The sequence below is a fragment of the Suillus subaureus genome (genome assembly GCF_016647635.1).
Source record: "Suillus subaureus strain MN1 chromosome Unknown BJ212scaffold_26, whole genome shotgun sequence".
In the NCBI taxonomy this organism is placed as follows: domain Eukaryota; kingdom Fungi; phylum Basidiomycota; class Agaricomycetes; order Boletales; family Suillaceae; genus Suillus; species Suillus subaureus.
In genome coordinates this window covers 328,817-349,677 of record NW_024538582.1, presented here as the reverse complement: position 1 = coordinate 349,677, position 20,861 = coordinate 328,817, and the positions used below count along the sequence as shown (strand labels likewise).

The 20,861-nt window shown below is 48.4% G+C and overlaps 8 protein-coding genes across 8 annotated transcripts; 2 read left to right on the top strand and 6 right to left on the bottom strand.

Moving 5' to 3' along the window:
- Positions 1-132: 132 nt before the first annotated feature.
- BJ212DRAFT_1370340 (uncharacterized protein) lies at positions 133-1,222 on the bottom strand. The gene is given in 5 exon segments (XM_041336258.1): positions 133-397; positions 412-682; positions 749-779; positions 837-941; positions 1,067-1,222. The coding sequence occupies 4 exon segments, from the start codon at positions 1,163-1,165 to the stop codon at positions 438-440; spliced, it is 480 nt and encodes a 159-aa protein (XP_041190672.1). The 5' UTR covers positions 1,166-1,222; the 3' UTR covers positions 133-397; positions 412-437.
- Positions 1,223-2,214: 992 nt separating this feature from the next.
- On the top strand, positions 2,215-2,958 carry BJ212DRAFT_1301508 (uncharacterized protein; the record flags this gene model as incomplete). Its single annotated transcript, XM_041333137.1, has 3 exons — positions 2,215-2,407; positions 2,466-2,675; positions 2,729-2,958. 3 exons carry the CDS (start codon positions 2,215-2,217, stop codon positions 2,956-2,958), a joined length of 633 nt encoding a protein of 210 aa, XP_041190671.1.
- Positions 2,959-3,556: 598 nt separating this feature from the next.
- BJ212DRAFT_455872 (Alpha/Beta hydrolase protein) lies at positions 3,557-4,493 on the top strand. The gene is made up of 4 exons (XM_041343250.1): positions 3,557-3,920; positions 3,970-4,106; positions 4,166-4,230; positions 4,284-4,493. The coding sequence occupies exons 1-4, from the start codon at positions 3,733-3,735 to the stop codon at positions 4,326-4,328; spliced, it is 435 nt and encodes a 144-aa protein (XP_041190670.1). The 5' UTR covers positions 3,557-3,732; the 3' UTR covers positions 4,329-4,493.
- BJ212DRAFT_1578725 (uncharacterized protein) lies at positions 4,428-5,246 on the bottom strand (the record flags this gene model as incomplete). Its single annotated transcript, XM_041342225.1, has 2 exons — positions 4,428-5,015; positions 5,079-5,246. 2 exons carry the CDS (start codon positions 5,244-5,246, stop codon positions 4,839-4,841), a joined length of 345 nt encoding a protein of 114 aa, XP_041190669.1. The 3' UTR covers positions 4,428-4,838.
- A 56-nt stretch (positions 5,247-5,302) lies between these two features.
- BJ212DRAFT_1483137 (uncharacterized protein) lies at positions 5,303-8,123 on the bottom strand (the record flags this gene model as incomplete). The annotated part of the gene is made up of 7 exons (XM_041340562.1): positions 5,303-5,839; positions 6,466-6,765; positions 6,985-7,326; positions 7,380-7,477; positions 7,525-7,664; positions 7,720-7,870; positions 7,928-8,123. The coding sequence occupies 7 exons, from the start codon at positions 8,121-8,123 to the stop codon at positions 5,303-5,305; spliced, it is 1,764 nt and encodes a 587-aa protein (XP_041190668.1).
- A 1,985-nt stretch (positions 8,124-10,108) lies between these two features.
- BJ212DRAFT_1464921 (FAD binding domain-containing protein) lies at positions 10,109-12,846 on the bottom strand. The gene is made up of 13 exons (XM_041338958.1): positions 12,705-12,846; positions 12,530-12,649; positions 12,314-12,472; positions 12,049-12,250; positions 11,887-11,993; positions 11,790-11,830; positions 11,567-11,743; positions 11,456-11,511; positions 11,393-11,402; positions 11,315-11,339; positions 11,237-11,263; positions 10,501-11,189; positions 10,109-10,431 (listed from the first exon to the last, which is right to left on the bottom strand). The coding sequence occupies exons 1-12, from the start codon at positions 12,729-12,731 to the stop codon at positions 10,503-10,505; spliced, it is 1,638 nt and encodes a 545-aa protein (XP_041190667.1). The 5' UTR covers positions 12,732-12,846; the 3' UTR covers positions 10,109-10,431; positions 10,501-10,502.
- A 923-nt stretch (positions 12,847-13,769) lies between these two features.
- On the bottom strand, positions 13,770-16,514 carry BJ212DRAFT_1370281 (uncharacterized protein). Its single transcript, XM_041336257.1, has 4 exons — positions 15,878-16,514; positions 14,959-15,848; positions 14,743-14,904; positions 13,770-14,686 (listed from the first exon to the last, which is right to left on the bottom strand). The coding sequence occupies exons 1-4, from the start codon at positions 16,302-16,304 to the stop codon at positions 13,898-13,900; spliced, it is 2,268 nt and encodes a 755-aa protein (XP_041190666.1). The 5' UTR covers positions 16,305-16,514; the 3' UTR covers positions 13,770-13,897.
- A 3,124-nt stretch (positions 16,515-19,638) lies between these two features.
- Positions 19,639-20,331, bottom strand: BJ212DRAFT_1370270 (uncharacterized protein). The gene has a single exon (XM_041336256.1). The coding sequence runs from the start codon at positions 19,941-19,943 to the stop codon at positions 19,761-19,763; it is 183 nt and encodes a 60-aa protein (XP_041190665.1). The 5' UTR covers positions 19,944-20,331; the 3' UTR covers positions 19,639-19,760.
- Between the last annotated feature and the right edge of the window lie 530 nt (positions 20,332-20,861).

Here is a 20,861-nt window from a genome sequence, read left to right as displayed (position 1 = left end):
CCGCCCCAGCGGAAGACGGGGAAATGAAGCTCCAGGCTTGAATATTTGAATGAGGATGACAGTGCCAGATAAATAACTTAGAGCCAGTTCGGCAACAAGATGTTGACCAACATATTTGAAACTCAGCTCGCTGTCATTTGCGTCCGTCTGTGTAACTGAGTGATGAAACAACAGACTCCCTTCGTCGGAGTCATTACCGGAAGGGTATCAACTTGGGCAACTATTTGAAAAAAGGAGGGCTTGAGAAAGCCAAATATTCACCTATACACGCACAAAATAAAACGCAAGCAAGGTCATAGCCGGCTCGCCCAACCCTAGTAGTCAAGTGTCACAAACGCCCAAAACTGACGCTCCAAAACATCAGAAAATGTGTTCTACCAATTATCAAAAAACGGACCTCTCCTGGTAACATTCTATGCCCAAGAAAGCCCAATGAACTAATCAAACCACCTAAACACTTCGTGATGCAATTTCAGGAGGATCTCAAGCGCATGCTCCATGTTTTCCATGACAGCCTGCTGACGGATAGCTTCTTCAGTACGACGCTGTGCCTCGACATCGAATAGGTCAGTGTTGAGAGTCGAAATCTTGCACTGTCGATCAAGTTCAGTTTGTTGTGCGCGATCACGCTCCTGTCGCAGGAGCTCTGCAAAATGTGTTGGATTGAACTGGGAGGCAGCAGCTACGAAGCTCCAGGAGTGTCTAAGTGAGGAGAAACTAAGGAAAGTAAGAAACAATAGTCACGCACCTCTTGTAATTGTCTGATAAGTCGTGGATCTCTAAGGATTCGCAGTCTCGCCGTCTCTGCATCTGGATCTGAAAAGGGCCATCAATACATGCGTACATTGAAGGCCGAGCCATGCGCCCGAACGGTAGCCTTGGGCCCGGGATCTATCACTTCGTGTCTGTGGTGCGAGATGCTTTGTTCGCTGGGTAGCATACTTGATTGGATGGTCCAGCGTCGTGGACAGTTACATGCATGTAATCGTATGAGCAGAGGACAAGAACAGAATTGACGTGTAATAGGTCAGGGCTGGATAAACTTGGGGTAGATTACTCGGCTCACCTCTGCCTCTAGCAAAGGCATCACGTTTTCAAGCTTCATGTCAGGGTCGATGTCAACAGCACACAGCTGGCTTAGCTCCGTCACCAACGTCAACTGCATCGTTGCCACATTTACTCTCTACCAGTGTATATACAGGGGTAAGCGGAAGCTAAGAGTCTCGAGGAAACGGAACAAGTTTGGATCGTGAGTGTTGTACTAACTACGACCAATGCAGATAAAATCAGAAGTGAACGTGAACGTGGCTATCGAGAGGGCCAAAATCTTAGGCGATTTACATCAGTTCAGGCTCTCAAGCGCGATTGCATGCTGACGATCCTGTGCTGATCAGTGAGATCATCATAGAGTCCGGGCGTGTACGGCGGTGTGAGCAGGAGAGTGCGCCTGGGTTTCCGTGGATCTAGCTGCAAAGAGCGAGATGAGGATACAAGAGGATGTAAATGACGAGCAGCAAATAATGTCCACTTGGTTGCATACCTGCTGTAGCTTGCACCAGCAGCTAGCTCAATCTACGCGATGAAGTGGACGTCGGAATGCTTTGAGTGGGGAAGACGTGATGCAGAACCTCACCTCTGGGTATTCTTAAGTATATACTTCTACCCCATCAATCAGTCTTTGATCGGACGGCCTCCCCAGATTTAATTGATTCTATCTGTGAGGTCATAAAACACTGCATCAGCACAGAAACAGAGAAGAGAAGAGAAGAGGGTAACTCACACTGTCCAAATGAAGTAGATCCTGTTGGATTGATACATGTATCCCTGACTCGCAAAGACTAGAGCACACATAGCCCTAACATTAGCCTAGCCTGTGCAACCCAACAAAAGCAAAATACGTACCATTTGAATTCCACCACGTTGACCATTGATAAAGCTAGGCACTCTCCGGGCCTCCATGGATGAGGATCACCGCAGGCCACGTCCCATGAATCCAAGTCGCTCCGGAATCTGAACAGGGCCCTCCTGGTGGAAGCTGTGGCCTGGGCAGGAGTTCCTGGGATTCAAATGGGCGCGATGCCAATGCCGACCTGAAGACGAATGATGTTGACAATCCAGTGTGGAGGACAAAATGATGTTGTCTTCGACTGATCAAGGAGAGCAGAGTCATGACGCACGGCAAATTCCGACCGTCTTACTACTACTACCTAGACGATGCCATCTGATCGCAAGCAAGTTGTGGTGCTCTATGCAGAGGCGAAGTTGCAGAAATCTATAGACTTACCAGGTAATTTGACGGTTGCCAGAGCTAAGGAGGAGGGGATGGTGGCAATCAGAGATCACTTGAATATACTTCCCGCTGTGCCGCCTGTCTCCCTGGACCCCGACTGTACCGATTTTTACCCAGGTACGTCACTATTACCCACATATTCACGATGATACATATTCTGATCCCACTTGATCAGCTATAAAGGATGATAATACCATCATACGCAGTCTGAAGGGTAATCTGACGATGGTCGTGTACCCGGAGCCTCCTGAAGGACAGCGCTTGACACCCTCACCTTTTGTCGATGCTCTTCAATCTGCCGTTCGTGAAGTACGCGACGTCAAGGCTCAGCAAAATACCGCATCGTTGATTAAAGAAGAGAGCGCCAGGTGTAATGTCAAGCCAGGTGTGTTTTTCGTGACCTTTAACTTCATCACTGTCGGACTAATATATTCTCAGCTGACAATGACGTCCTTCTTCGTAGATTCGAGGCAATGGAGGAAAAAATTGGGCGTGACATAGCTGAGCTGATGCGGGAAATTGCTGGGCTGAAGCACAACGTCGAAGAGCTTGCTGGGCTGAAGCCCGCGATCGAAGAGCTGAGGTGGGAAAATGCTGGGCTGAAGCACGATATCAAAGAGCTGAGTACTCCCAGTCAAAACCTGCCAGTGGAAAATCTACAAAAATAGTGACGACAAGATCCACCAATATCCTCAGAGAAATTTCAGCCATTTTGTAGATTCAACTCTGGTGGTTTCGTCTGTTTGATCACTCAGCAAATGGATGAAACTACTAGAACTTTTTTGGGTGTTTCTAAAAATTGAACCCCCTCGTCGAGTTTACACGAGTGAGTAAAGCTGTTGACGTTGAAGTGCCACTTAACAAGAAAGTTTTGCGCTAGACATCATATGCACAGTTTACGAAGTCCAAAATGTACTGATTGAAACATTTCGATTCGCATTTATATTTAGATATGATCACCATCTAATCTCTCACAATGACATCCATGAGCTACCCTTCTTTTCTTCACGGCTCTCGAGGCACGATGCAGAGTAGGAGTACGACGGACAACTTCATTGTGATATTGTATTGCTCCGTACTCAGTACTCACCCGCTGACCGCGACGAAGGTACAAACTGAACGGTCTTGTGCACGCCTTCCGCCTACTCTATTAAATTAGGTTGGTATCTTATCATTCACTTCAGATCTCTCATCCATATCAGGGAAATGGCAGGTTTCCTGATGCACTGACTGCACGATACCCGCGATAGACGAAGCCGGATCACCAGACCAGACTGTACCCTTTTCGGGTTCTGGAATATTGATGGTGCCATTCAAGTGATGCGAGAAGAAAAATCCCTGGAAAGCACCCCTTTTGTCGACGCGCGAAATTCGGGTCATTGGCATTGGAACCGAGCTGCATCGTATACATAAGACCCTCTTTACGATTTCTTCTGCACAAGATGAAACGACTCGCGTCAGCTACGTTTTTGGCTTTTCTTGCGCTGTCCCGCCCAATCTATTGCACATCTCGGAGGCAACAGGTCTTCCAACATCTTGCACCGTTCGTGAAGTTGGATGATTGGATATTCACCGGCATATTCTTTGACGATACGGCACAGTTCTTGGGTATTCCGTTTGCTCAACCCCCGTGAGTATGACCACGCAATCAACTTAATCAATGGACTGAATGTACGCAGCGTCGGGAGCCTTCGCTTTCAGGTCCCTCAGCCATTGGCTCCTTATGAAGGTGAACACAGTGCAGCTGACTATGGTCCGGCCTGCCCCCAACAGGGGTCATCAACTAAGAGAGGAATTATTCCGTCAAGTGAAGATTGTGAGTACTTATCTGATGTTCTGCTTTTCATCCCATTCATGCAAGCTGTTCTCTCCTAGGTCTTACGTTAAATGTCTTCACTCCTGCTGACATGTTCCCTGGGTCGAAACTGCCCGTGATCGTGGTGAGTCATGATCTGAGTGCTTTCGATTTGGTGTTCCTGAAGCTCAGCTCTAGTACGTATTTGGAGGTGGTTTCGAGACAGGTAATAGTCGATCGTAAGTTATTCGGCATCCTGGTGTATTACGCAAGTAGTACCCATTTGCTGGTAACTCACTGCTCGAGTGTCTTACTTACCCTGTAGAGACATATTAATGGAATAACCTTATCCAGCATGTCAATATTTGCCTAACGAGAGTAAGTAATGTATGTACGATAAAAGTTCGCTACGATAAGCATTCCAAAATCGAGGTATTGCATAGTATTGAGGGTGATAATGAGAATAATGCAAGATACATACTAGTCCTCGAGTGTGCATCGGAATCAGTATCATAATCACGAGGGTCCCAGAAATAATCAAATTTACACACCGTGAGTTACACACCGATATGAATGAAAGCCATCCACTGCTCGAGCGGCACTTTCGTCTTCACGGCGTGTGTAGCACAGTTGAGTGCCCAGGCCGCCTTCGTACAGTCCACGACACCGCCTTATCGAAAACTTCGACGACGTGTTTTGCGACAGCATCGTCGACCTCCCACAGCGTGCCAACGAGCTCTTGAACCCCGAAAACTAGAGACCAGCTGCGAGATGAATGATTTCTTCAGGCGTCTTCTCATCGCCAACAGCGGTATGACACGCCAATAAGAACGCGAACTCGGCGTGCGGAATATCCATGTTCATTATATCAAGCAGCGTCAGAGGTTCATCTCTCATGACGAAGTAAGAATTGTAAGGCTGCGTAGGGTCCTGCTTGCCATGACAAGCAAGGTGCACTCAGGTGTTCTCTTCCAAAGCTTAGAGTGCACCTACTCGTGTGGCTTCATCGCCAGAAATGGTGGTACGGCTGGCCGTTGCAAGGACAAGCTGATGGACAAGCTCGAGCTCACTGTCGACAGCCAAGAGTGCCCTGCCTTTCCCTGCACCCGGTTGACCTTGTCCGATCGTCGCGAATGACAGAGGTATACGCTTCTTCTTCATCTGTCTAAATCTTATTAGAGCTAAAAGTGTTGGCGTGTAAGAACAGACTGTAGAGATCATGCTCTTCCCAGAGCGATCTGCCTTTGTTTGAAGGGCTTAGCTGCATGGAGAGGAATGGACGTGAAAGCTGCAGTTGGACACAGCCAGATTCGAGAGCGGCGCTTTAGTTTGAGGACATGCTTGAGTACGTTGACGATGGGTAGCATGATCTCGTTCCATATTATCCGCGAGAGTACTATTAGATCCATCCTCGACTCCCCTGGGTTCATCCGAGATGCGTGTTGTATCGCCCTGGTAAAGCGATCCTTGAGAATCTTCAGATCTGCGGGAGTGATAGACGATAAGGGAACATGATGAGGTTTTCCTGATATCGTAAAATAATGGCACTGCACGACTATTGACTCGCGATGAAGATGATAACTGGGCCGTGAAGCGCTGCCACTTGCAGGTTTGCATACAACGGCTGGGAGCAGGAACCGCGAGAAAGCTTGAAGATGACGGATTTCAGCCGCAGCTTCCCACTGCTTCATAAGTCTCCTGTGCTCGGTTGCTGCTCGATCAGCAGCAGCCCTGTTGGTGATAGTTGCGGAACTCTAAAAGGCGTTGGAGACGAGCTTGCTCAGCTCCGAACAATTGCGCGCCAGTTCCGTGTTTGCTAACTTGAGGTCTTCAACTGGAGTCTTGAGCCGAGAGGCCAGTGACCATTACTGACCACAGCCCTGCTCTACCAGTTCTACCGCGTGCTGAATATTGGCACGGCGTATGGTATATGATGCTGCGTCTATAGGCAGCATTGAGGTATCACGAAATGCCGCAGCAGCTTTCTGTCGTGAAGTCGTCAATGACCGTGTTGCCAAATGAGCATTCAGAAGCTCGAAAAATGTTGAGTAAGCCTCCAGTGCGAATGCATGACCATGCTGCTCAGTGCTACAACAGTCCAATTATGCGACACAAAGATGCACTGCGACAAGCCTTGAGTGGGGTGTCCCGATACCAATCTGAAGCTCTCTATAGCGAGTGACAAATCAGCATTCTTCAGCTGCATATAGCTGAAATACCTGCCAGGGTGCAGTGAAGGCACGGGCCCCAATGATTCTTGGCAGAGAGTAATAGCCCCCTCGACATCTTCATTCTTCCGAGTTTGCGTGAAACGAGAGCAGATCACTGAGCTCAAATTAGCAAGAATTAGATGGCGCTCCAGATGGTCGTGCCGCCTTACCTGAAGGGATTCGCAATACCGATCGACGACCCCGTTAAGATCCTCACTGACATGCGAGTTGCCATATGCGGTTGTCAGCGCAGAGGCGAGGTTGTTACGCGTGGTGTCGCGACGTGGATGCCCAAATAGACGCAACACCAGTGCCTCACGAAAGAGGTCGATAGCTCGGGCGATGACATCAATGTCGCCGTGTTCATTGAAACAGGTAACGAGGGCGGTCCCTAGGTTGCCTGACGAGAAACTACGAGATTTGTGCCCAACAGAGCGCAGACGAAGCGCTTCTTCGTGCAAAGAGACGGCCTCATGGAGCCAAGTGCTTTTGGACAGCGTAGTCAGCCCACAGGACAGAGCTCAAGCATGCTTTCATTGAAGGTGGATGCCTTCATCAGGTGCATTGATTGGAAGACTATAGAACACGTAATCAATTACACTGTCTACGTCGACACTGTAAAGGTAGGTGTCCTCTAGACAGAGAGGCAGTGGCTTGCAGCACAGCTATGCGAATTCGTGAATGTCGACGGTAGTAGAGTCCTTGCGGTCGTGCCAGTTCAATGCTGTAATGAGATGATAGAGGGATGGTGCGTGATCGGGGTGGCCCTGCGGACGCAATGCAAGGGCTTCGCGGAAGAGGGAAGTGATGGTATCAATGTCTTGAATATAGATGTAGGCTTGAAGGCGGGTATACGCGAGGTTGGTGAGAACATCTGCGTGGTCAGGATGGTTGACCGGAAGCTGGTCCAGAACCAACCGAAAATGCTGCACAGCATGGTTCAGATGGGAGACCCTCTTGCGTATCACATATTTCGCAAGTCGTGCGCGGCCCGCATCTGTGTTTCGAGAAATCTCGCAGTCTACAAGGGACTACAGTTGGCATTCCGTCAGCAAAAACTACAGCAGAGACCAGCGTCACTCACACCAGACAGTGGGCCGCCCTCGTCGTCGCAAGCATGTAGAACCGCAGTCTTCAGCGTGAGGGAAGGGTGAACACCGCGCACGGGTGGGAAGGATAAATCTACGAGATGTTAGTAGATGTGCATGAACAAGGAGAAAATCACTCACCGAAAATTTGATTTCCCTGGTCGAGTAGCTCATCCCAGGACGTTTGAAGTTTCCTGATGACTTCTCCACTGCCTAGCATTTGATCAACCTCATAGGACGCCCCGATCTCCACTGAGAATGCAGGTGAGGTATGTGATGATCTGGAAACCAAAGATCAGTTCACAGATCGCGTGCAGAAGTCTACATGGACATTACAGGGTCACAGTATCGCCCCACGCTACGGATTTATTGGATGACAGAACTTTGATGGCTGATTTCCAGCGTCTCCTCGAGCCAATATTGATGGTTATGTAGATGCCTGCGGGTATGGACTTCAAAGGGACTTGAAGATTATTTATGCTGATGACTGTAGATAGAGCGTGAAGATCACGAGATGGATACAAAGTAATATGGAATGACCTACTTTCGAGTCTCATCATGATGTATTGGCTTGTAAAGCTACTGCGCGTGATGGTGGGATGAAACAAACGACGAGCGACACGCAGCATCCGAAATTGAGAGCGGTTCAGAATGAGTGATAGGAGAAGGCGGAGGGGGGGGCAGAATGAGTGGGACTGTGTATGGGTTCGGCTGAGAGGAGGCTGCACGTGTATATCCATGTTGTTGATGGCAGTTCGGCACGCTACCAGAAAAAGTGTTTTCACCTTCGTCCGCTCGGTGCTGTGTAGAATGCTATGTATTACCAGAAAGCAGTAAAAAGAAGCACAGCCACCTACACATCGACTTCGCTCAGGTGCGAGCTCAAGGTCTTTCGTAGTTCGTGGTCCTATTCTCCGAGTTAAGCTTAATTATTGGAATAAGAAATTGGGCCAGAGAAAGAGACCGATGAGCACACAATCCATGCCGTCGTTGTAGACCTCGCCGTTTTCATTCCCGCAACTTCAAGGGGGATAGCGACTCAAGTACTCATCATGGACTGGACTAGATGACTAGTGACATGCTTTCAGGAGTGTGCGGACATCACTTTAGTCTGTGCTCTTCTTCTACACCGCCCGCCCCTGATGCTAACTACATGTCCTTTCGCAGTTCGCGCTTCCAAACTGGTCTTTCCTTGATACTACCATCTATCTGCCCATGCCCACCCTCTTTATGAGGATCTCCAAATCCTACCTCTCGTGCACGTGCAGTTCGATTGGATGCCAGGCAGCTCCTTGGCATGCTCGTCATACAAGGATAGGATTAAAGGGGATGCTTATGGAAACTCCACAGCCGTGTGGCGCAAAATTCAGAGTGGGACCCTGCGCTTCAAGAGATTTGGCGTTGTCACATAGTCAATTGTCATCCAGCCCTCGTTGTTGGGCTACAAGTGCATTGCCATCTGTGGCAACGAGGAGCTCTGGGATGCCATAGAAGCTTTTGACTTTACATTCATATTTTTGAATCGTGATCCAATCACTATTGATTGAGCTACTCTCCTAATCGGTCTGTCGGAATAAAGCTTCGGTGTCATTTTTACAGGCTATTGGACTTTTCAATGCCAGTCGTCGTGATGAGGCCATGTGCTGAGTTTAATACTTGTCAGTACATGGATAGTTTTCCGTGCAGCGTCGTTAACATTGTGAACTTTATGTCACACGGACCCACAGTTCTCATTCTGAAACAGACACTCGGTCATATCTCCATGTGCGGCTTGCAATAACTACTTTCGAGGACGGGCGGCATGGCGAAGCCGCTAATCAACTCCACGATAGTATTCCCAGACTTTTTCTCTCGCAGAGCACTTTTTGGACCTAGACTGAAGATATTTACAGTGGCGTCACAACAAAGTCGCAGAACACACTTCCACTCACTGATGATGTGCGCCGCATAGCACTTCGATTGGGACTTTGATTTATTATGGCAAACCGTCAACCAAAGACGGTGCAAAACGTTCCTCCGCGCCGATCGACTGATTGAAGCTATCATCGAATCTCATCATTACATGATGAAGATGCGAAGAGCAGCTGCCTCGAATGGTCTACCGGTGAGTGCGTTAGCGTCTGACAACTTCATATCGGAACTCATTCTGGTATTGATGATCCTTCAAGCAAAACTGCATTATGCGATGCGTCACAAAGGGAGATAACATTGCTGCGAGCAATTATGAAATGGGTATTGAATTGAGGCATAACCACTGATCTGGTGGATGGTCCGTCACTGACATGTATCACGCGGTATTAAATGAATATCCTCCCCCTTGGCATTTATTTATCATGAACTACTACATGTATAGTTCAAGACACTCTCAGCAAGTGATTCAAGAAGAGGGCCATAAGGTGGAGCCGTGAACGCCAGTGATATCGATTGAATTATCAGATAGGTTATAACCTGATAGTGTACATCAAACTCATTTAGATCTTATCGTGACAGTCTAATATATAGCTATTTGATTTTGTATCTCTAAAGCGAGGCTTAGCATGCAAATAATGCAGTATCCATAACGAATATCATCCCAATCCATAAGAAGGTGCCAGCACCTTGAGCATTTACACTCGTAAATCATCCAACCGTGATAAATCATGAACATCACCCCTCACACTCCCCTGCTCAACAATATACCCCATCCTCCCAACCCACTACTCCCACCCCCGGCAATCATACTTATGTACTCCTCTCCACCCCTGCTCACATACCCCTCCCCTCCTCCACTCCGCACATACCCCTCCCACCATCGCCCGCGGTTCCACTCCTCCCATACAACACTGCCCTCGGCGTCCCACCCACACTCCCACTCAAAGCCGCCCCCGCAGAAAGTATCCTTTACATAGAACACGAGTACTTACCTTCACACCACAGATTGGTGTACGGCCCGAGGAGACTAAGGAAAAACAAATTCACTGATAGCGGATAGTCGCGAAGAAGATTCGACTGGTTAGTCCAGATTTGAAGTGCGCTCCCCAATAAGTAACACGTTGACCTTTACACTACCTAATTAACCACATTGATCGTAAAATACGAATGAGTTGTGATTTAAGAATACAAGTAAAAAGAGCAGACCACTAAGCATCCAAAAATATTCCCGAGAAATACTTCTTCACGCCTTCTGCACCATGTACGATCGCCCCAACCACTCCGTCCGGCCGTATTACAAACACCTTCGTCTGGTCAGATTCCACGAGGTAAGCCGAATAAGCATGGCCCTCCTGATCGACAAGAACGAGATCAACAGGGGATGCAACAGACGTCACTGATGCGGATGAAGGCAGAACGACTGCTGATCGCACAATGCTTGTATCGTATGCCTTCAGTGCACCCAAGATCGGGGTGGCATCTGCATGACTCGGAGCGAACACAAGCACAGTGTGATACCAAGGTCTGTAAAGACCAAAGAGCCTCTTCACGTCAGATTCTCCACCTCCCACCTGAACCATATTTGGTGCGTCAGGCGCCCTGTCCCCAGCCTCCAGATGCCCCTCCTCAAGCACCCCGTACGCATTAATAGGTTTCCCTGGAACCGCAAACTCGTCGAGAACAATATTGCTGAATCGGTAGTTGATACCAAGCATGAAAAGGACAGGGCTTCGTGTAATGGTCCTGTTGTTTGTCTCTAATGTTTGTTTGAGAATCATGGTGGTCATCTCAAGCATCTCGGAGACGACAGGTAAACGCTCGGCATTATATGTTTCAAGAAGAGACTTGTCGGCGAGTCCTTTCTCGACGAGCGCAAGCTTCCAGCCTAGATTGAACTAATGTACAGTCAGTCGCTGTTAGGTGTTGCATTTGCGAGGCTCACAGCATCTTGTACGCTTGAATTTAGCCCCTGTTCATAGAGATATAAGTAGGTATCGGCATTTGATTAGGGCGCACACACCTGACCACCGGTTGGACTGTGGACACTGGAAATATGTCAGACTCGGTTTGGCAAGAAAGCACTCCAAGATGGACATACTGAGCAGCATCTATGTAGATTTCCATCAGCGCAGGTACATCATTCATAAGTAGAACTACATACCACCCACAACAAATCCTCGTCCCTCGCTCAACTTGTTTACCATGCGGATATTGGCCCTAAAGTAAACCAATGAACATTAAAAACCCATCGATGTAACAAAATAAAACACACCTGTACTCGCTCACCCAAACGAGCTTGTTGAACGTAATCTCCGTGGGTATCACCGACGCGATGATCTCGAAGATCAGCTCCTCGCTCTGAGCGACATTTGTTAGGTCTAGATCACTACCAAAGATCATAAATTGCCAGCCATCCTCGCCAATTTCGTCTGTTGGACGCAATGAGGTGCTGCCCATCGTTAATACACACATCTCCAAGTCTCGAGAGCAGAGACTGAACATACCCTCGCTTCAAGCTTCCAAATTGGTGCCAATACTTTCAAGGTAGTATCAGGAGCACTCCTCCGTGGAGCAAGTAGAAATCTGACGCACCGCTCTATCAAGATCAACGCCCTTTAAACGAATGTCTCCCATAACCATTCGGAAATCGTCTCTGGTCTCGCCCAAGAATGTAAGCCCGAGTTGTTTGCGCACAACACCTGCAAACAATGACTCAGACTCATCCTACTGCATTTGAATTTAATTGAATCTCACCTTTAGCACCATCAGCGCCAATCACCCACTTAGTATTGAAAGTCTCCAATGTGCCGTCCTTTGCTAGAACAGCCGTGACACCTTCATCGGACTGCTCGACCGAACGTAGTTCAGTTCCCATCTCGACAGAGCAGGAGAATTCCTCTAGGTGGCGTCGCAGAATCACATCTAGGAGTTGTTGACCTATCATCTTTGCTGCATGCTACAATACAAAAAAATCATCAACATGGCTGCTTGAGAGACGACGGTTCCGCATAGTACGTACGAATGGTATTGCAGGGGTAGGTTCCATTTGCGGGACTATCGAAGATTCTGTCGCAGGTTCCAATGTCCCGGGCTTGTAGGAACGGACTAAAGGGAAGGTTTTCCCCAGATCGTCGACTTCTGGGACGTTCAGGAAGTTAAACAGTTCACGGGTGCGTGGCTAGATTGTGCGTCCGATGAGACCACGGGTGATACGACAAGTGCCTGTACGACAAACCATTATTCCAGGACCGCGCTGTCCCATGCGAGGATTGGGGTCTTTATCGATGATACGAACCGGGATGCCATTCTGGAGAAGCGTCAACGCTGCTACCAGACCTGCTGGCCCAGCGCCTACCTAAGAAAGAGGAATTAAGCTGAGACGCAAGCTTCCATCATACGAACTCGCTTACGACTAGTACAGGACGAGTGGAATTCATGTGTAGAGTTCAGAGGTTTTTGGATCAGAATAGCAGAAACTCGAGTCTTATAACATATTTGCTAGTAGGGGACGGCCGAAAAGCCGCGCAGGTAACCATACGTGCCAATGTGGATTTCGACTGTATATCTTGTATCGGTGCCCTTAGAGGGAGGACTTGCCGACGCCACACGTGCGCTGCGGCATCATATGCATTTGTCAAAACGCTTACCAGTGACTCCATAATGACTAGACGGCTCCGGGCGCACTGCCATGACTTTGATGCAACAGATTGGTGTCCATTTCTGAAGAAACTTGCGTGTGCGGCCTTGGGGGCTTTTCCACAGGGATGGTAAATATTCCTTCACGTAGGTTAGGTCCTATTCTCCCCTGGTCAGACCATATAGAAGAAAGACAGTCGTTCCTTCTTGATTAGCTATGTTCGCCGAATCTCACTAGTTAAACGAATGTTGCAGACGCTCTCGATCTCCTGGTTCCAAACATTGAACAAACAAGGTGACATCGGTTCATCGGAAAATGGAGACCGTATCCCCATCGGAAGACAAGCTCCAGGATTGAATGAGGATGACAGTGCCAGAGTAGCCAGCTTGCCATCAATTGATACGCTTCAAGTTCATACGACCGGTGACTCTACAAACAGCTACAAACAACCCTCAGGGACAATGTGGCTCCGTCACTGACATGTATCAATTTGGTATTAGCTGAACATCCCGTTGAGACTCGCAAGCCGAGAACATACGTAGGCAAGCGGCGGATTTCGTCTGAGTTTCGGAAAAAAAGTGTAATATAAGATGTATCGGTCGTCTGCTTGAGTCAGAACTTCGTAACCTTGTTCACAACACATGGATCTTCCTCCTTGGTGTTTATTTATCATGAGCCACCACATGCAGTATAGTTCAAATGCCCACGGCGCCCTCAGCAAGCCATTCAAGAAGAGGACCATAAGATGGAACCGTGAATGCCAGTAATATCTGATTAATTTATCAGATAACCGGTGCACATCAAACTCGTTTAGATCTTATCATGACAATTTAATAATCGTTTGATCTTGTATTAATATTCCCGGCCTAGCATGCAGTAAATGTCATACCAATCCATAACAAGGTGCCAGCACCTTTATCGTAAATTTAAACTCGTAAATCATCGCATCGTGACAAATCATGAATATCACCCCCTCACACTCCCCTGCTCACTAACATACCCCATCCTCCCAAACCCACTACTCCCACCCCCGGCACCCATACTCACGTACCCCTCTCCACCCCTACTCACATACCCCTCCCCTGCTCCACTCCTCACGTACCCCTCCCCACCCCCACCGGCACTCCCACTCTTCCCATACAACCCCGCCCTCGGCGTCCCACCCGCGCTCCCACTCAAAGCCGCCCCCACAGAATACCTCGCCCCGCTCCCAGGAGCAGTAGCAGTATACAAACTCGCCGCACTCCCCGCAGCCCTATACTTCCTCCTCGGCGTCCGCAACCCTGCATCACTGCTAGTATCACTAGAATCTTCATCCGATTCAGCTGCAAATTTCCGAGAGGGTGGGGGGATCACTACTGGTTCATTCGGGTCGTCGAGCATGGTTTTGGGGCTGGAGGGGACTATGATCGTGTTGCCGGATCCGGTATATGGGTGATGTTGGGCGGTGTCACGGTATTGGTGATGACTGTGTTGGGAGGGGGTGGCGAGTGCTGGTAGGCTGCTGCTCGGTGTGTATGGACGGGCAGTAGGTGGGCCGGTGGGTACGAACCCAGGTGGGAGGCCTGAAGGTAAGCTTGAATACATCGTGCTACCTGTAGGTGGTATAGGCACCATCGACGGTGTGACGTGTGCTGGTGATGGGGAATACGACGAAGGTGGCGGTGGCAATGGGCGGTCGGCGTCTGCAGGACTGAGGAAGTACGCGCGCTGCCCAGACGGTGTCACTTGCGACATGTTAGACGCGGGACGTGACTAGAGTTGTGATGCATCTGACAGTGCTCAATAAACTGAGAAGAGAGGTTACTCACGGGCGGCTGGATCGTGATGTTGACGGTACCAGATGACGATGAACTAATCGGACGTGTTGATTCTGGCGATCTACCTGCTGATTTAGCAGAGGGTGCTTTCTGCTGCCGAATTTGTTCTCTAGATGAACGCGGTGCCGGCATAGCAACATGTACGAAGCCAGCCTGCAACTCGATAGGCACACACGCCACAAATGAGTTCTATCGAGTAAGACGCACCTCGTCCACCTCTTCTTCTACAGTCGGTCTCATGCTCCGGCTACTAGGTGTACTCTGCTCACGTATGCTCGTAACCTCGGGAATGACGCTCAGCCCACTGGAGCGAGGCTGCTCCGGAGGACTAAGCAGATCTAGTTCCGACGTTCTCGTAGAGGCCATGCTTTCCGTGCCCGAAGCTCTCCGACGTACCGTTCGTTGGTTACGAGCGTCCGAAGCGGGGACTGATAACGGCGCACCAGGAGATCGAGGCTCTGGTACCATAAGTACAGGATCTTGAGGTAGGGAGCGCAAAGGTGTGTCAGGACTCGAATAAATGGGAGAAGGCGTACGACGCGAGCGCTCAAATTCGTGTGGAGGTGGCAAACGGATGATGAGAGAAGAATCAGTTTCTGGGATCCAACCGTCTGAAGGAACATCGTGCAGCGCGTTGGCAGGGGAGAACATGGTACTACGTGCAGATGAGGTCTGGGTTGCACGTCGCTGTGGCTGTGGTCGTGGTTGCGGCTGAGGTTGCGGCCGAGGTTGTGGTTGTGCACGGGGGCGTGTAGGCGTGCGAGGACGTGATTGTTCACTAGAAGTGCTCGATACTGGTTCTGGTCTGAATCGCGGGGTATTCTGCGGCTCACCAGAGCCACCTCTCGAATCGCTACCTTCGTCATCACTCGGAGCAGAAAAGTAGCGTTCGAGGACACGATCTGCTGTTACTCGACCTTGTGCATAACCCTTGGTGCGCCCATGCACGTACCCCATATCCTTCCCCATCTCCAGTCCTTCCTGGAGGCCCTGTTTACGGCCCTCCTCGCGAGCGACTTCCATCATCTTCTCCTCCATCAATTTGCGCAACCTAGACCTTGACTTTGCAGCGCTCTCCTCTGCATCCCTCCTCCTGTCTTCGACGTCCTTCATGACGCCTGTGCACGAAAAATCTCCTTCTGGGCTTGTTCGAGTGCGTCTTTGTATAACCTGAGTTCCTCTGTCAGACGTACGATCTCGCTTTGAGAGACTACGCGCGCATCATTGGCCTCTTTGAATCGTAGGCATGCTTCCTTTGCTTTAAGCTCTGCATTATCAGCACGGTCTTGTTCGAATGATAATTGTGAATTCAAGAGAGAGACATCTGCGCGGAGGTCGCGCACGGCAGACTCCGCATCTGCAAGGAGCAGTATAACTTCACGGTTTGAAGGGGGCTGGGAGCTGGTGCGAGATATGGGCTTCGAGGCCTTTGAGGCGGTAGAATGGTGTGATTGAGAACGTGCGATGGGTGGTACTGGGAGTGGTGAGGTGTTTGATTTGTCGCCACTGGTATCACTGGGACCTGCTCGGGGTGTGCTTGGTGGTTGGCTCATGGGACTAGATGAGGCACTTGATTAGTTTGGTTCAGTCTTGATAAAGGATTTACATACAGGATTAGACTAGGACGGGGTTATGAGGAGGCGTGCTTGCTGTGCCAAGGGTTGATACATGGCAGTACTACTTATGATAACTTTTTAAGTCTCCATTGTAAGTATTCATCACTTCATTACATAAGCAATTTTATATATCAACCATTGTCCACAAGTCAAATTCAAGCTTGACGCTGTCGTCCGACCACGTCCTCAGTTGTCATCGGTGGTTTCCGTTATAGATGGGGACCAAATGGTATCAACTCATCGACATGGCCTCTTCATCCCCAACACGAGCAGCAGCTACTAGCGACCACGGCCCGATGCATGTCGATAACCCGATTAAACATCAACACGACAAGCGCCCGTACGCAGTCTCATCATATCTGTCGACACGACGGCCTGGACGGAATTCAAGCGTTCAACGTAGCACAGACAACCCGGCGGTCAAGTTTGATCTTATTCTTTGATTCACCTGGCGCATTGATGAGTATCCCCGTCACATCAGACAAACTCACCGGGGTTAGGTTACGGAACATCCAACGCGTGTTTTTCGCCAATCGACACTGCCGATGAGAAGCCTGGGCAATGGGTTGGACAATGCCATCGTCAAGGAAGATATAGATCCGACATTTGCGTAGCATACCATCAACAGATAGCAACTTCGGAAGTCACACCTCCTGTCTTCTGAATCTCAGTTCCAGCCGATATCCGGTTTCCAACTCGAGTGTGGTATAAGCGTGCCGTAGCATAGGAAGCTCACGCATTTCTCCACGGAATTGGTATATCACTCAACACGTGCATCAGACGAAGCATTTCGAGGTGCGTCCGCGTCCATTTTCGCAAGTCGTGCGCTGTCATGTGAATCGGCAACAAGTGGACATATGATCTTGATCATCTCCGGCTAGGACGTCGGTCCGACTGTGCTTCGCGTGCGATTCTTTAACACCGCTTTCTCTTCTTCTGTCCAATTGGCACTGCTTACTTGTTTGTCCAGACTCCCAATTCGGCCGTTTCGACATAAACCTTTCCACAAACCTCGGCGTATAAGATTCAGCCAGCGATTAATTCAAAGCAATAACCTCGACTCAGCATCTGCAACGCAGAAATCTCATCGAAAGACATCTTGCTTGGGATTTCCGTACGTTTGTCGGACGATCCACCATCGAGCGTTGTCTGTGCGTCAGGTTGGCAGAGATTGCGTTCACAAGATGCGCATGTATCGACACGCAAGCTCTAGCCCCCGTACCCAGTCCTCGTCGTCTATGTCTATCCTTCAAGTCCGAAATAAAAATCGGTGAAAGCACTAGAGTTGCTCATCTCGTAATCTTCCCAGCGGAGAGTAAGCATAAAGCGTCCTCCGTATTTATGTGTCCTGAAACACTAAGTAGTTTTCCAGGGAATAACAACTTTTTTTTCGGTAGCTAGTCATGTCGAGTTGACAGAATTGGTAGCACAGACATCCGGCATGAAAGACTGACGATCTGTGCTTCCCATTCCGCCACGGCGATAATTGAAAGGGAGAGCATGAAGTTGAAGAATGATCGATGATGATTGTGAGTGACAAGTTGTCATCCTAGGAACTCGTGCATATGCAGGCTTGGAAACATTTAACAGCGGCGACGCTCTTCGCCCGCTCACTAATCAATTTAATTAAACAACCGTCTCTCACAGCACCGTGACCAAGTAACGATATACTTGCCATATCGCCAACGCATGGTCTCTTATCCGACAGACATATACAAGACTATTTAAATTACCTTCATGGAACTACCTGTAAGCGAGGAGACATCATACGCTGGGGGAAGAAGTGATAGAAGATTTTAGTGGTTCGAATACTGAACCCATGAATCGAATTTAACACCGAATCTACGGTACTACCAACAAGTGTATTCATTGTTCCGGCTATTATTACCATAGATCTAATTGACAGGTACATGTATATTGACTACGAAACTCAGTAGGACCACTCCATAGTGGATACGACTATGGGATGTAAGAGGCTGGTGGTCTAATGCATCTGTGCAGGGTAGTCGACCACGAATAGCTTAATGTTTTAATCGAAACTGTTGCAGTTTTGGACCTGAAGCCCAGGAAAACCTGCAGGTGATGCAGCGTGTGAGATACGAGGATGGTTCGAATCCACCCAGTCGCCTATCCATGAAAAATGGTCAAGAAATGAATGACATGGAGCAGGTGGACATTGTGCCGGTTTGGTTACTGCAGCCTTGGAACAGTCCCCAACTCGTCATTGAAAACTGTTGTATTTTGATCAAATGGTGCTTAGTACTGGAGTGGGATAAGCATCGTATCGTTGTCAAAATTGTTTGTAATGTTGAACATACCTCTTCTGAGGTAAATTAGATCACTAAAAGTTTGCCTGAGTTCACTTATGTGAGTGGGAAACGTTAACTTCTGATCTGTGATAATGGGTTAGGAAAAATACTGCAAGCCGGAAATGATTCCATATTATTGACCCCAGTGATCAGATAGGGACAGATAGGACAAAAAATCACAGACAAAACTCACGACTTGATTTTTTGTCTCACACGAGTTTCAAGTTGCTGGGCTTCAAGTTCAGGTCCTAGTTAGATTAACTTTTGATGTTTTGTATAATCCAGTCGTGACCGTCTTGGTAGACCAATGCAACCGGTAGAGGGTCTTTCTTGTAGCTTGCGACTACAGAACGATGGTGGACTGGTTCACGCGATACAGGGGATGTTTTACTTTGTTAGGAATGGAAGCTGTTGCCAAAAATAGGCAACTACAAACGCCCATGCCGAACATATTTTCCGTGGTACTGAATGTCCTTGGTATAGCTCCCGCACGTAGGGGACCAGCATAATCATTGAAAAGTGATTTTGGGTAGTATTTCGGCCTGAAATTCAAACGGTCCAGAAGCTTGACGTTATGTCTGGAAATTCAATTCATAGTTTAAGGATATCGAACATACTTAGTGCTTGCCTTCAGTATTCGCTCCCTGAAGGATGTAGTGATTCCTCTACGACTTTGAACGTTGAACATGAGTTGCGTGGCAAAAAAAAACATCCATACGTGACTGCGATAATATATTTGTGCATGTATACCGAAACTCCGCGTTCATTCAGGCTTTATTAATTCATTTAATTATCGGGGAACAAGGTAATTACTATTCTTCCACTCAGAGGTCACGTTGTCGCATCCTTCGTGAATATCGTTCCTCCACAAACGACATTGCATTGAGACTGCGTTGCGCACCTTGTCAGTTCTGTTCTTTGCCTTATCGCTTTCAATGTTTCATACCCTCATAATGGTCTAGCGTATATGGACCGCGGGAAGATAAGACAGAAAAAGAAAAATGAACCCACCAGCCTGGCTTTGATAGCGTTAGTGCGTTTTGCATTGGATTCTAATATTTACGATAACGTTTGTGCATAGCTTTTATCCCATCCTCACTGTGGCATGATAGCCCGATGACTGAGGCAGAGAGCAATGGGGTGGGCATAATGCGACAGATGCCAGAGGAGTAGGCGGTTTGAGAATCGAGGGGCTTACAAGCGTTGCAGAAGGTGTTGACAGTCTGTGGAATAGGTGGGTTTGAGGTGGGTTATCTGTTTGCTTCATTTCAACGCATTCTATTTTGTGCTGTTAGCCTCTACGACCCAGTCTTGGCCAGCGAGGCCAATCGCTGCCAATCCAATGCCGACGCTCATCGAGGATCGGTCATACCATGCCCAGACCTGTGATAGATGACTATAAATCTGCAAAGATCCGGTCATCAATCAGTCAAGGGTTTCGAGGCAGGAATAGATATCCATCTCATATTCCGCCGATTTGGGCGTATCATATAGAGGCTGAGTGATGGAATATAAGATCTAGCCTGAACATCATTGTTATATGTCCACTAAGTTCCCCACTCACTTACAACCATCCTCAACTATGACCCTAGTCTCAAATGATCCCAGTTGGTGGCCAATGATCAGTTTCTTTCGTTCAACATCTTATTTTGTAGGTATGCAGTAATCTATGTTGTATGATAACGGTGTCTCGATCTAACCTAGCCTGCGATTTTGCAGTTGCCTCCTCCATTGTAGTGATTCATGATTGGGGTGAGCAAGGGGGCACACATTAAAGAACTACTGATATGCTTTTGAGATCTTCAGTACTGACACTTGGACAAGAGGTAGGTTGATCTCATCATCGGAGCAGCGTTCTCACTCAGAATCGTGTCATAGGTTGAACTGGTCTGGGTGAGCAGAGTCCCATATCAGAAGACAACATCGTGATACCATTGATTCGGGGCAGAGGCAGCGCTGGTCCCTCATGACCATTTTATATCTCGGTGTATGTAGCTTGAGTTATGTGCGTAGCTAACAAATTGTGCTAACGAGTCAAAATATTCTAGATGCGCTATGCTGGAATACCTTACGCTATGTATGTTTAATATTAGCAGTGTGGCACTGTGCTAATGATACATTCTCACGATCAGCATCAACGCACTGTGTACGTCTCCTTGCACACAGTGTGGTTGACTCTTCTAAC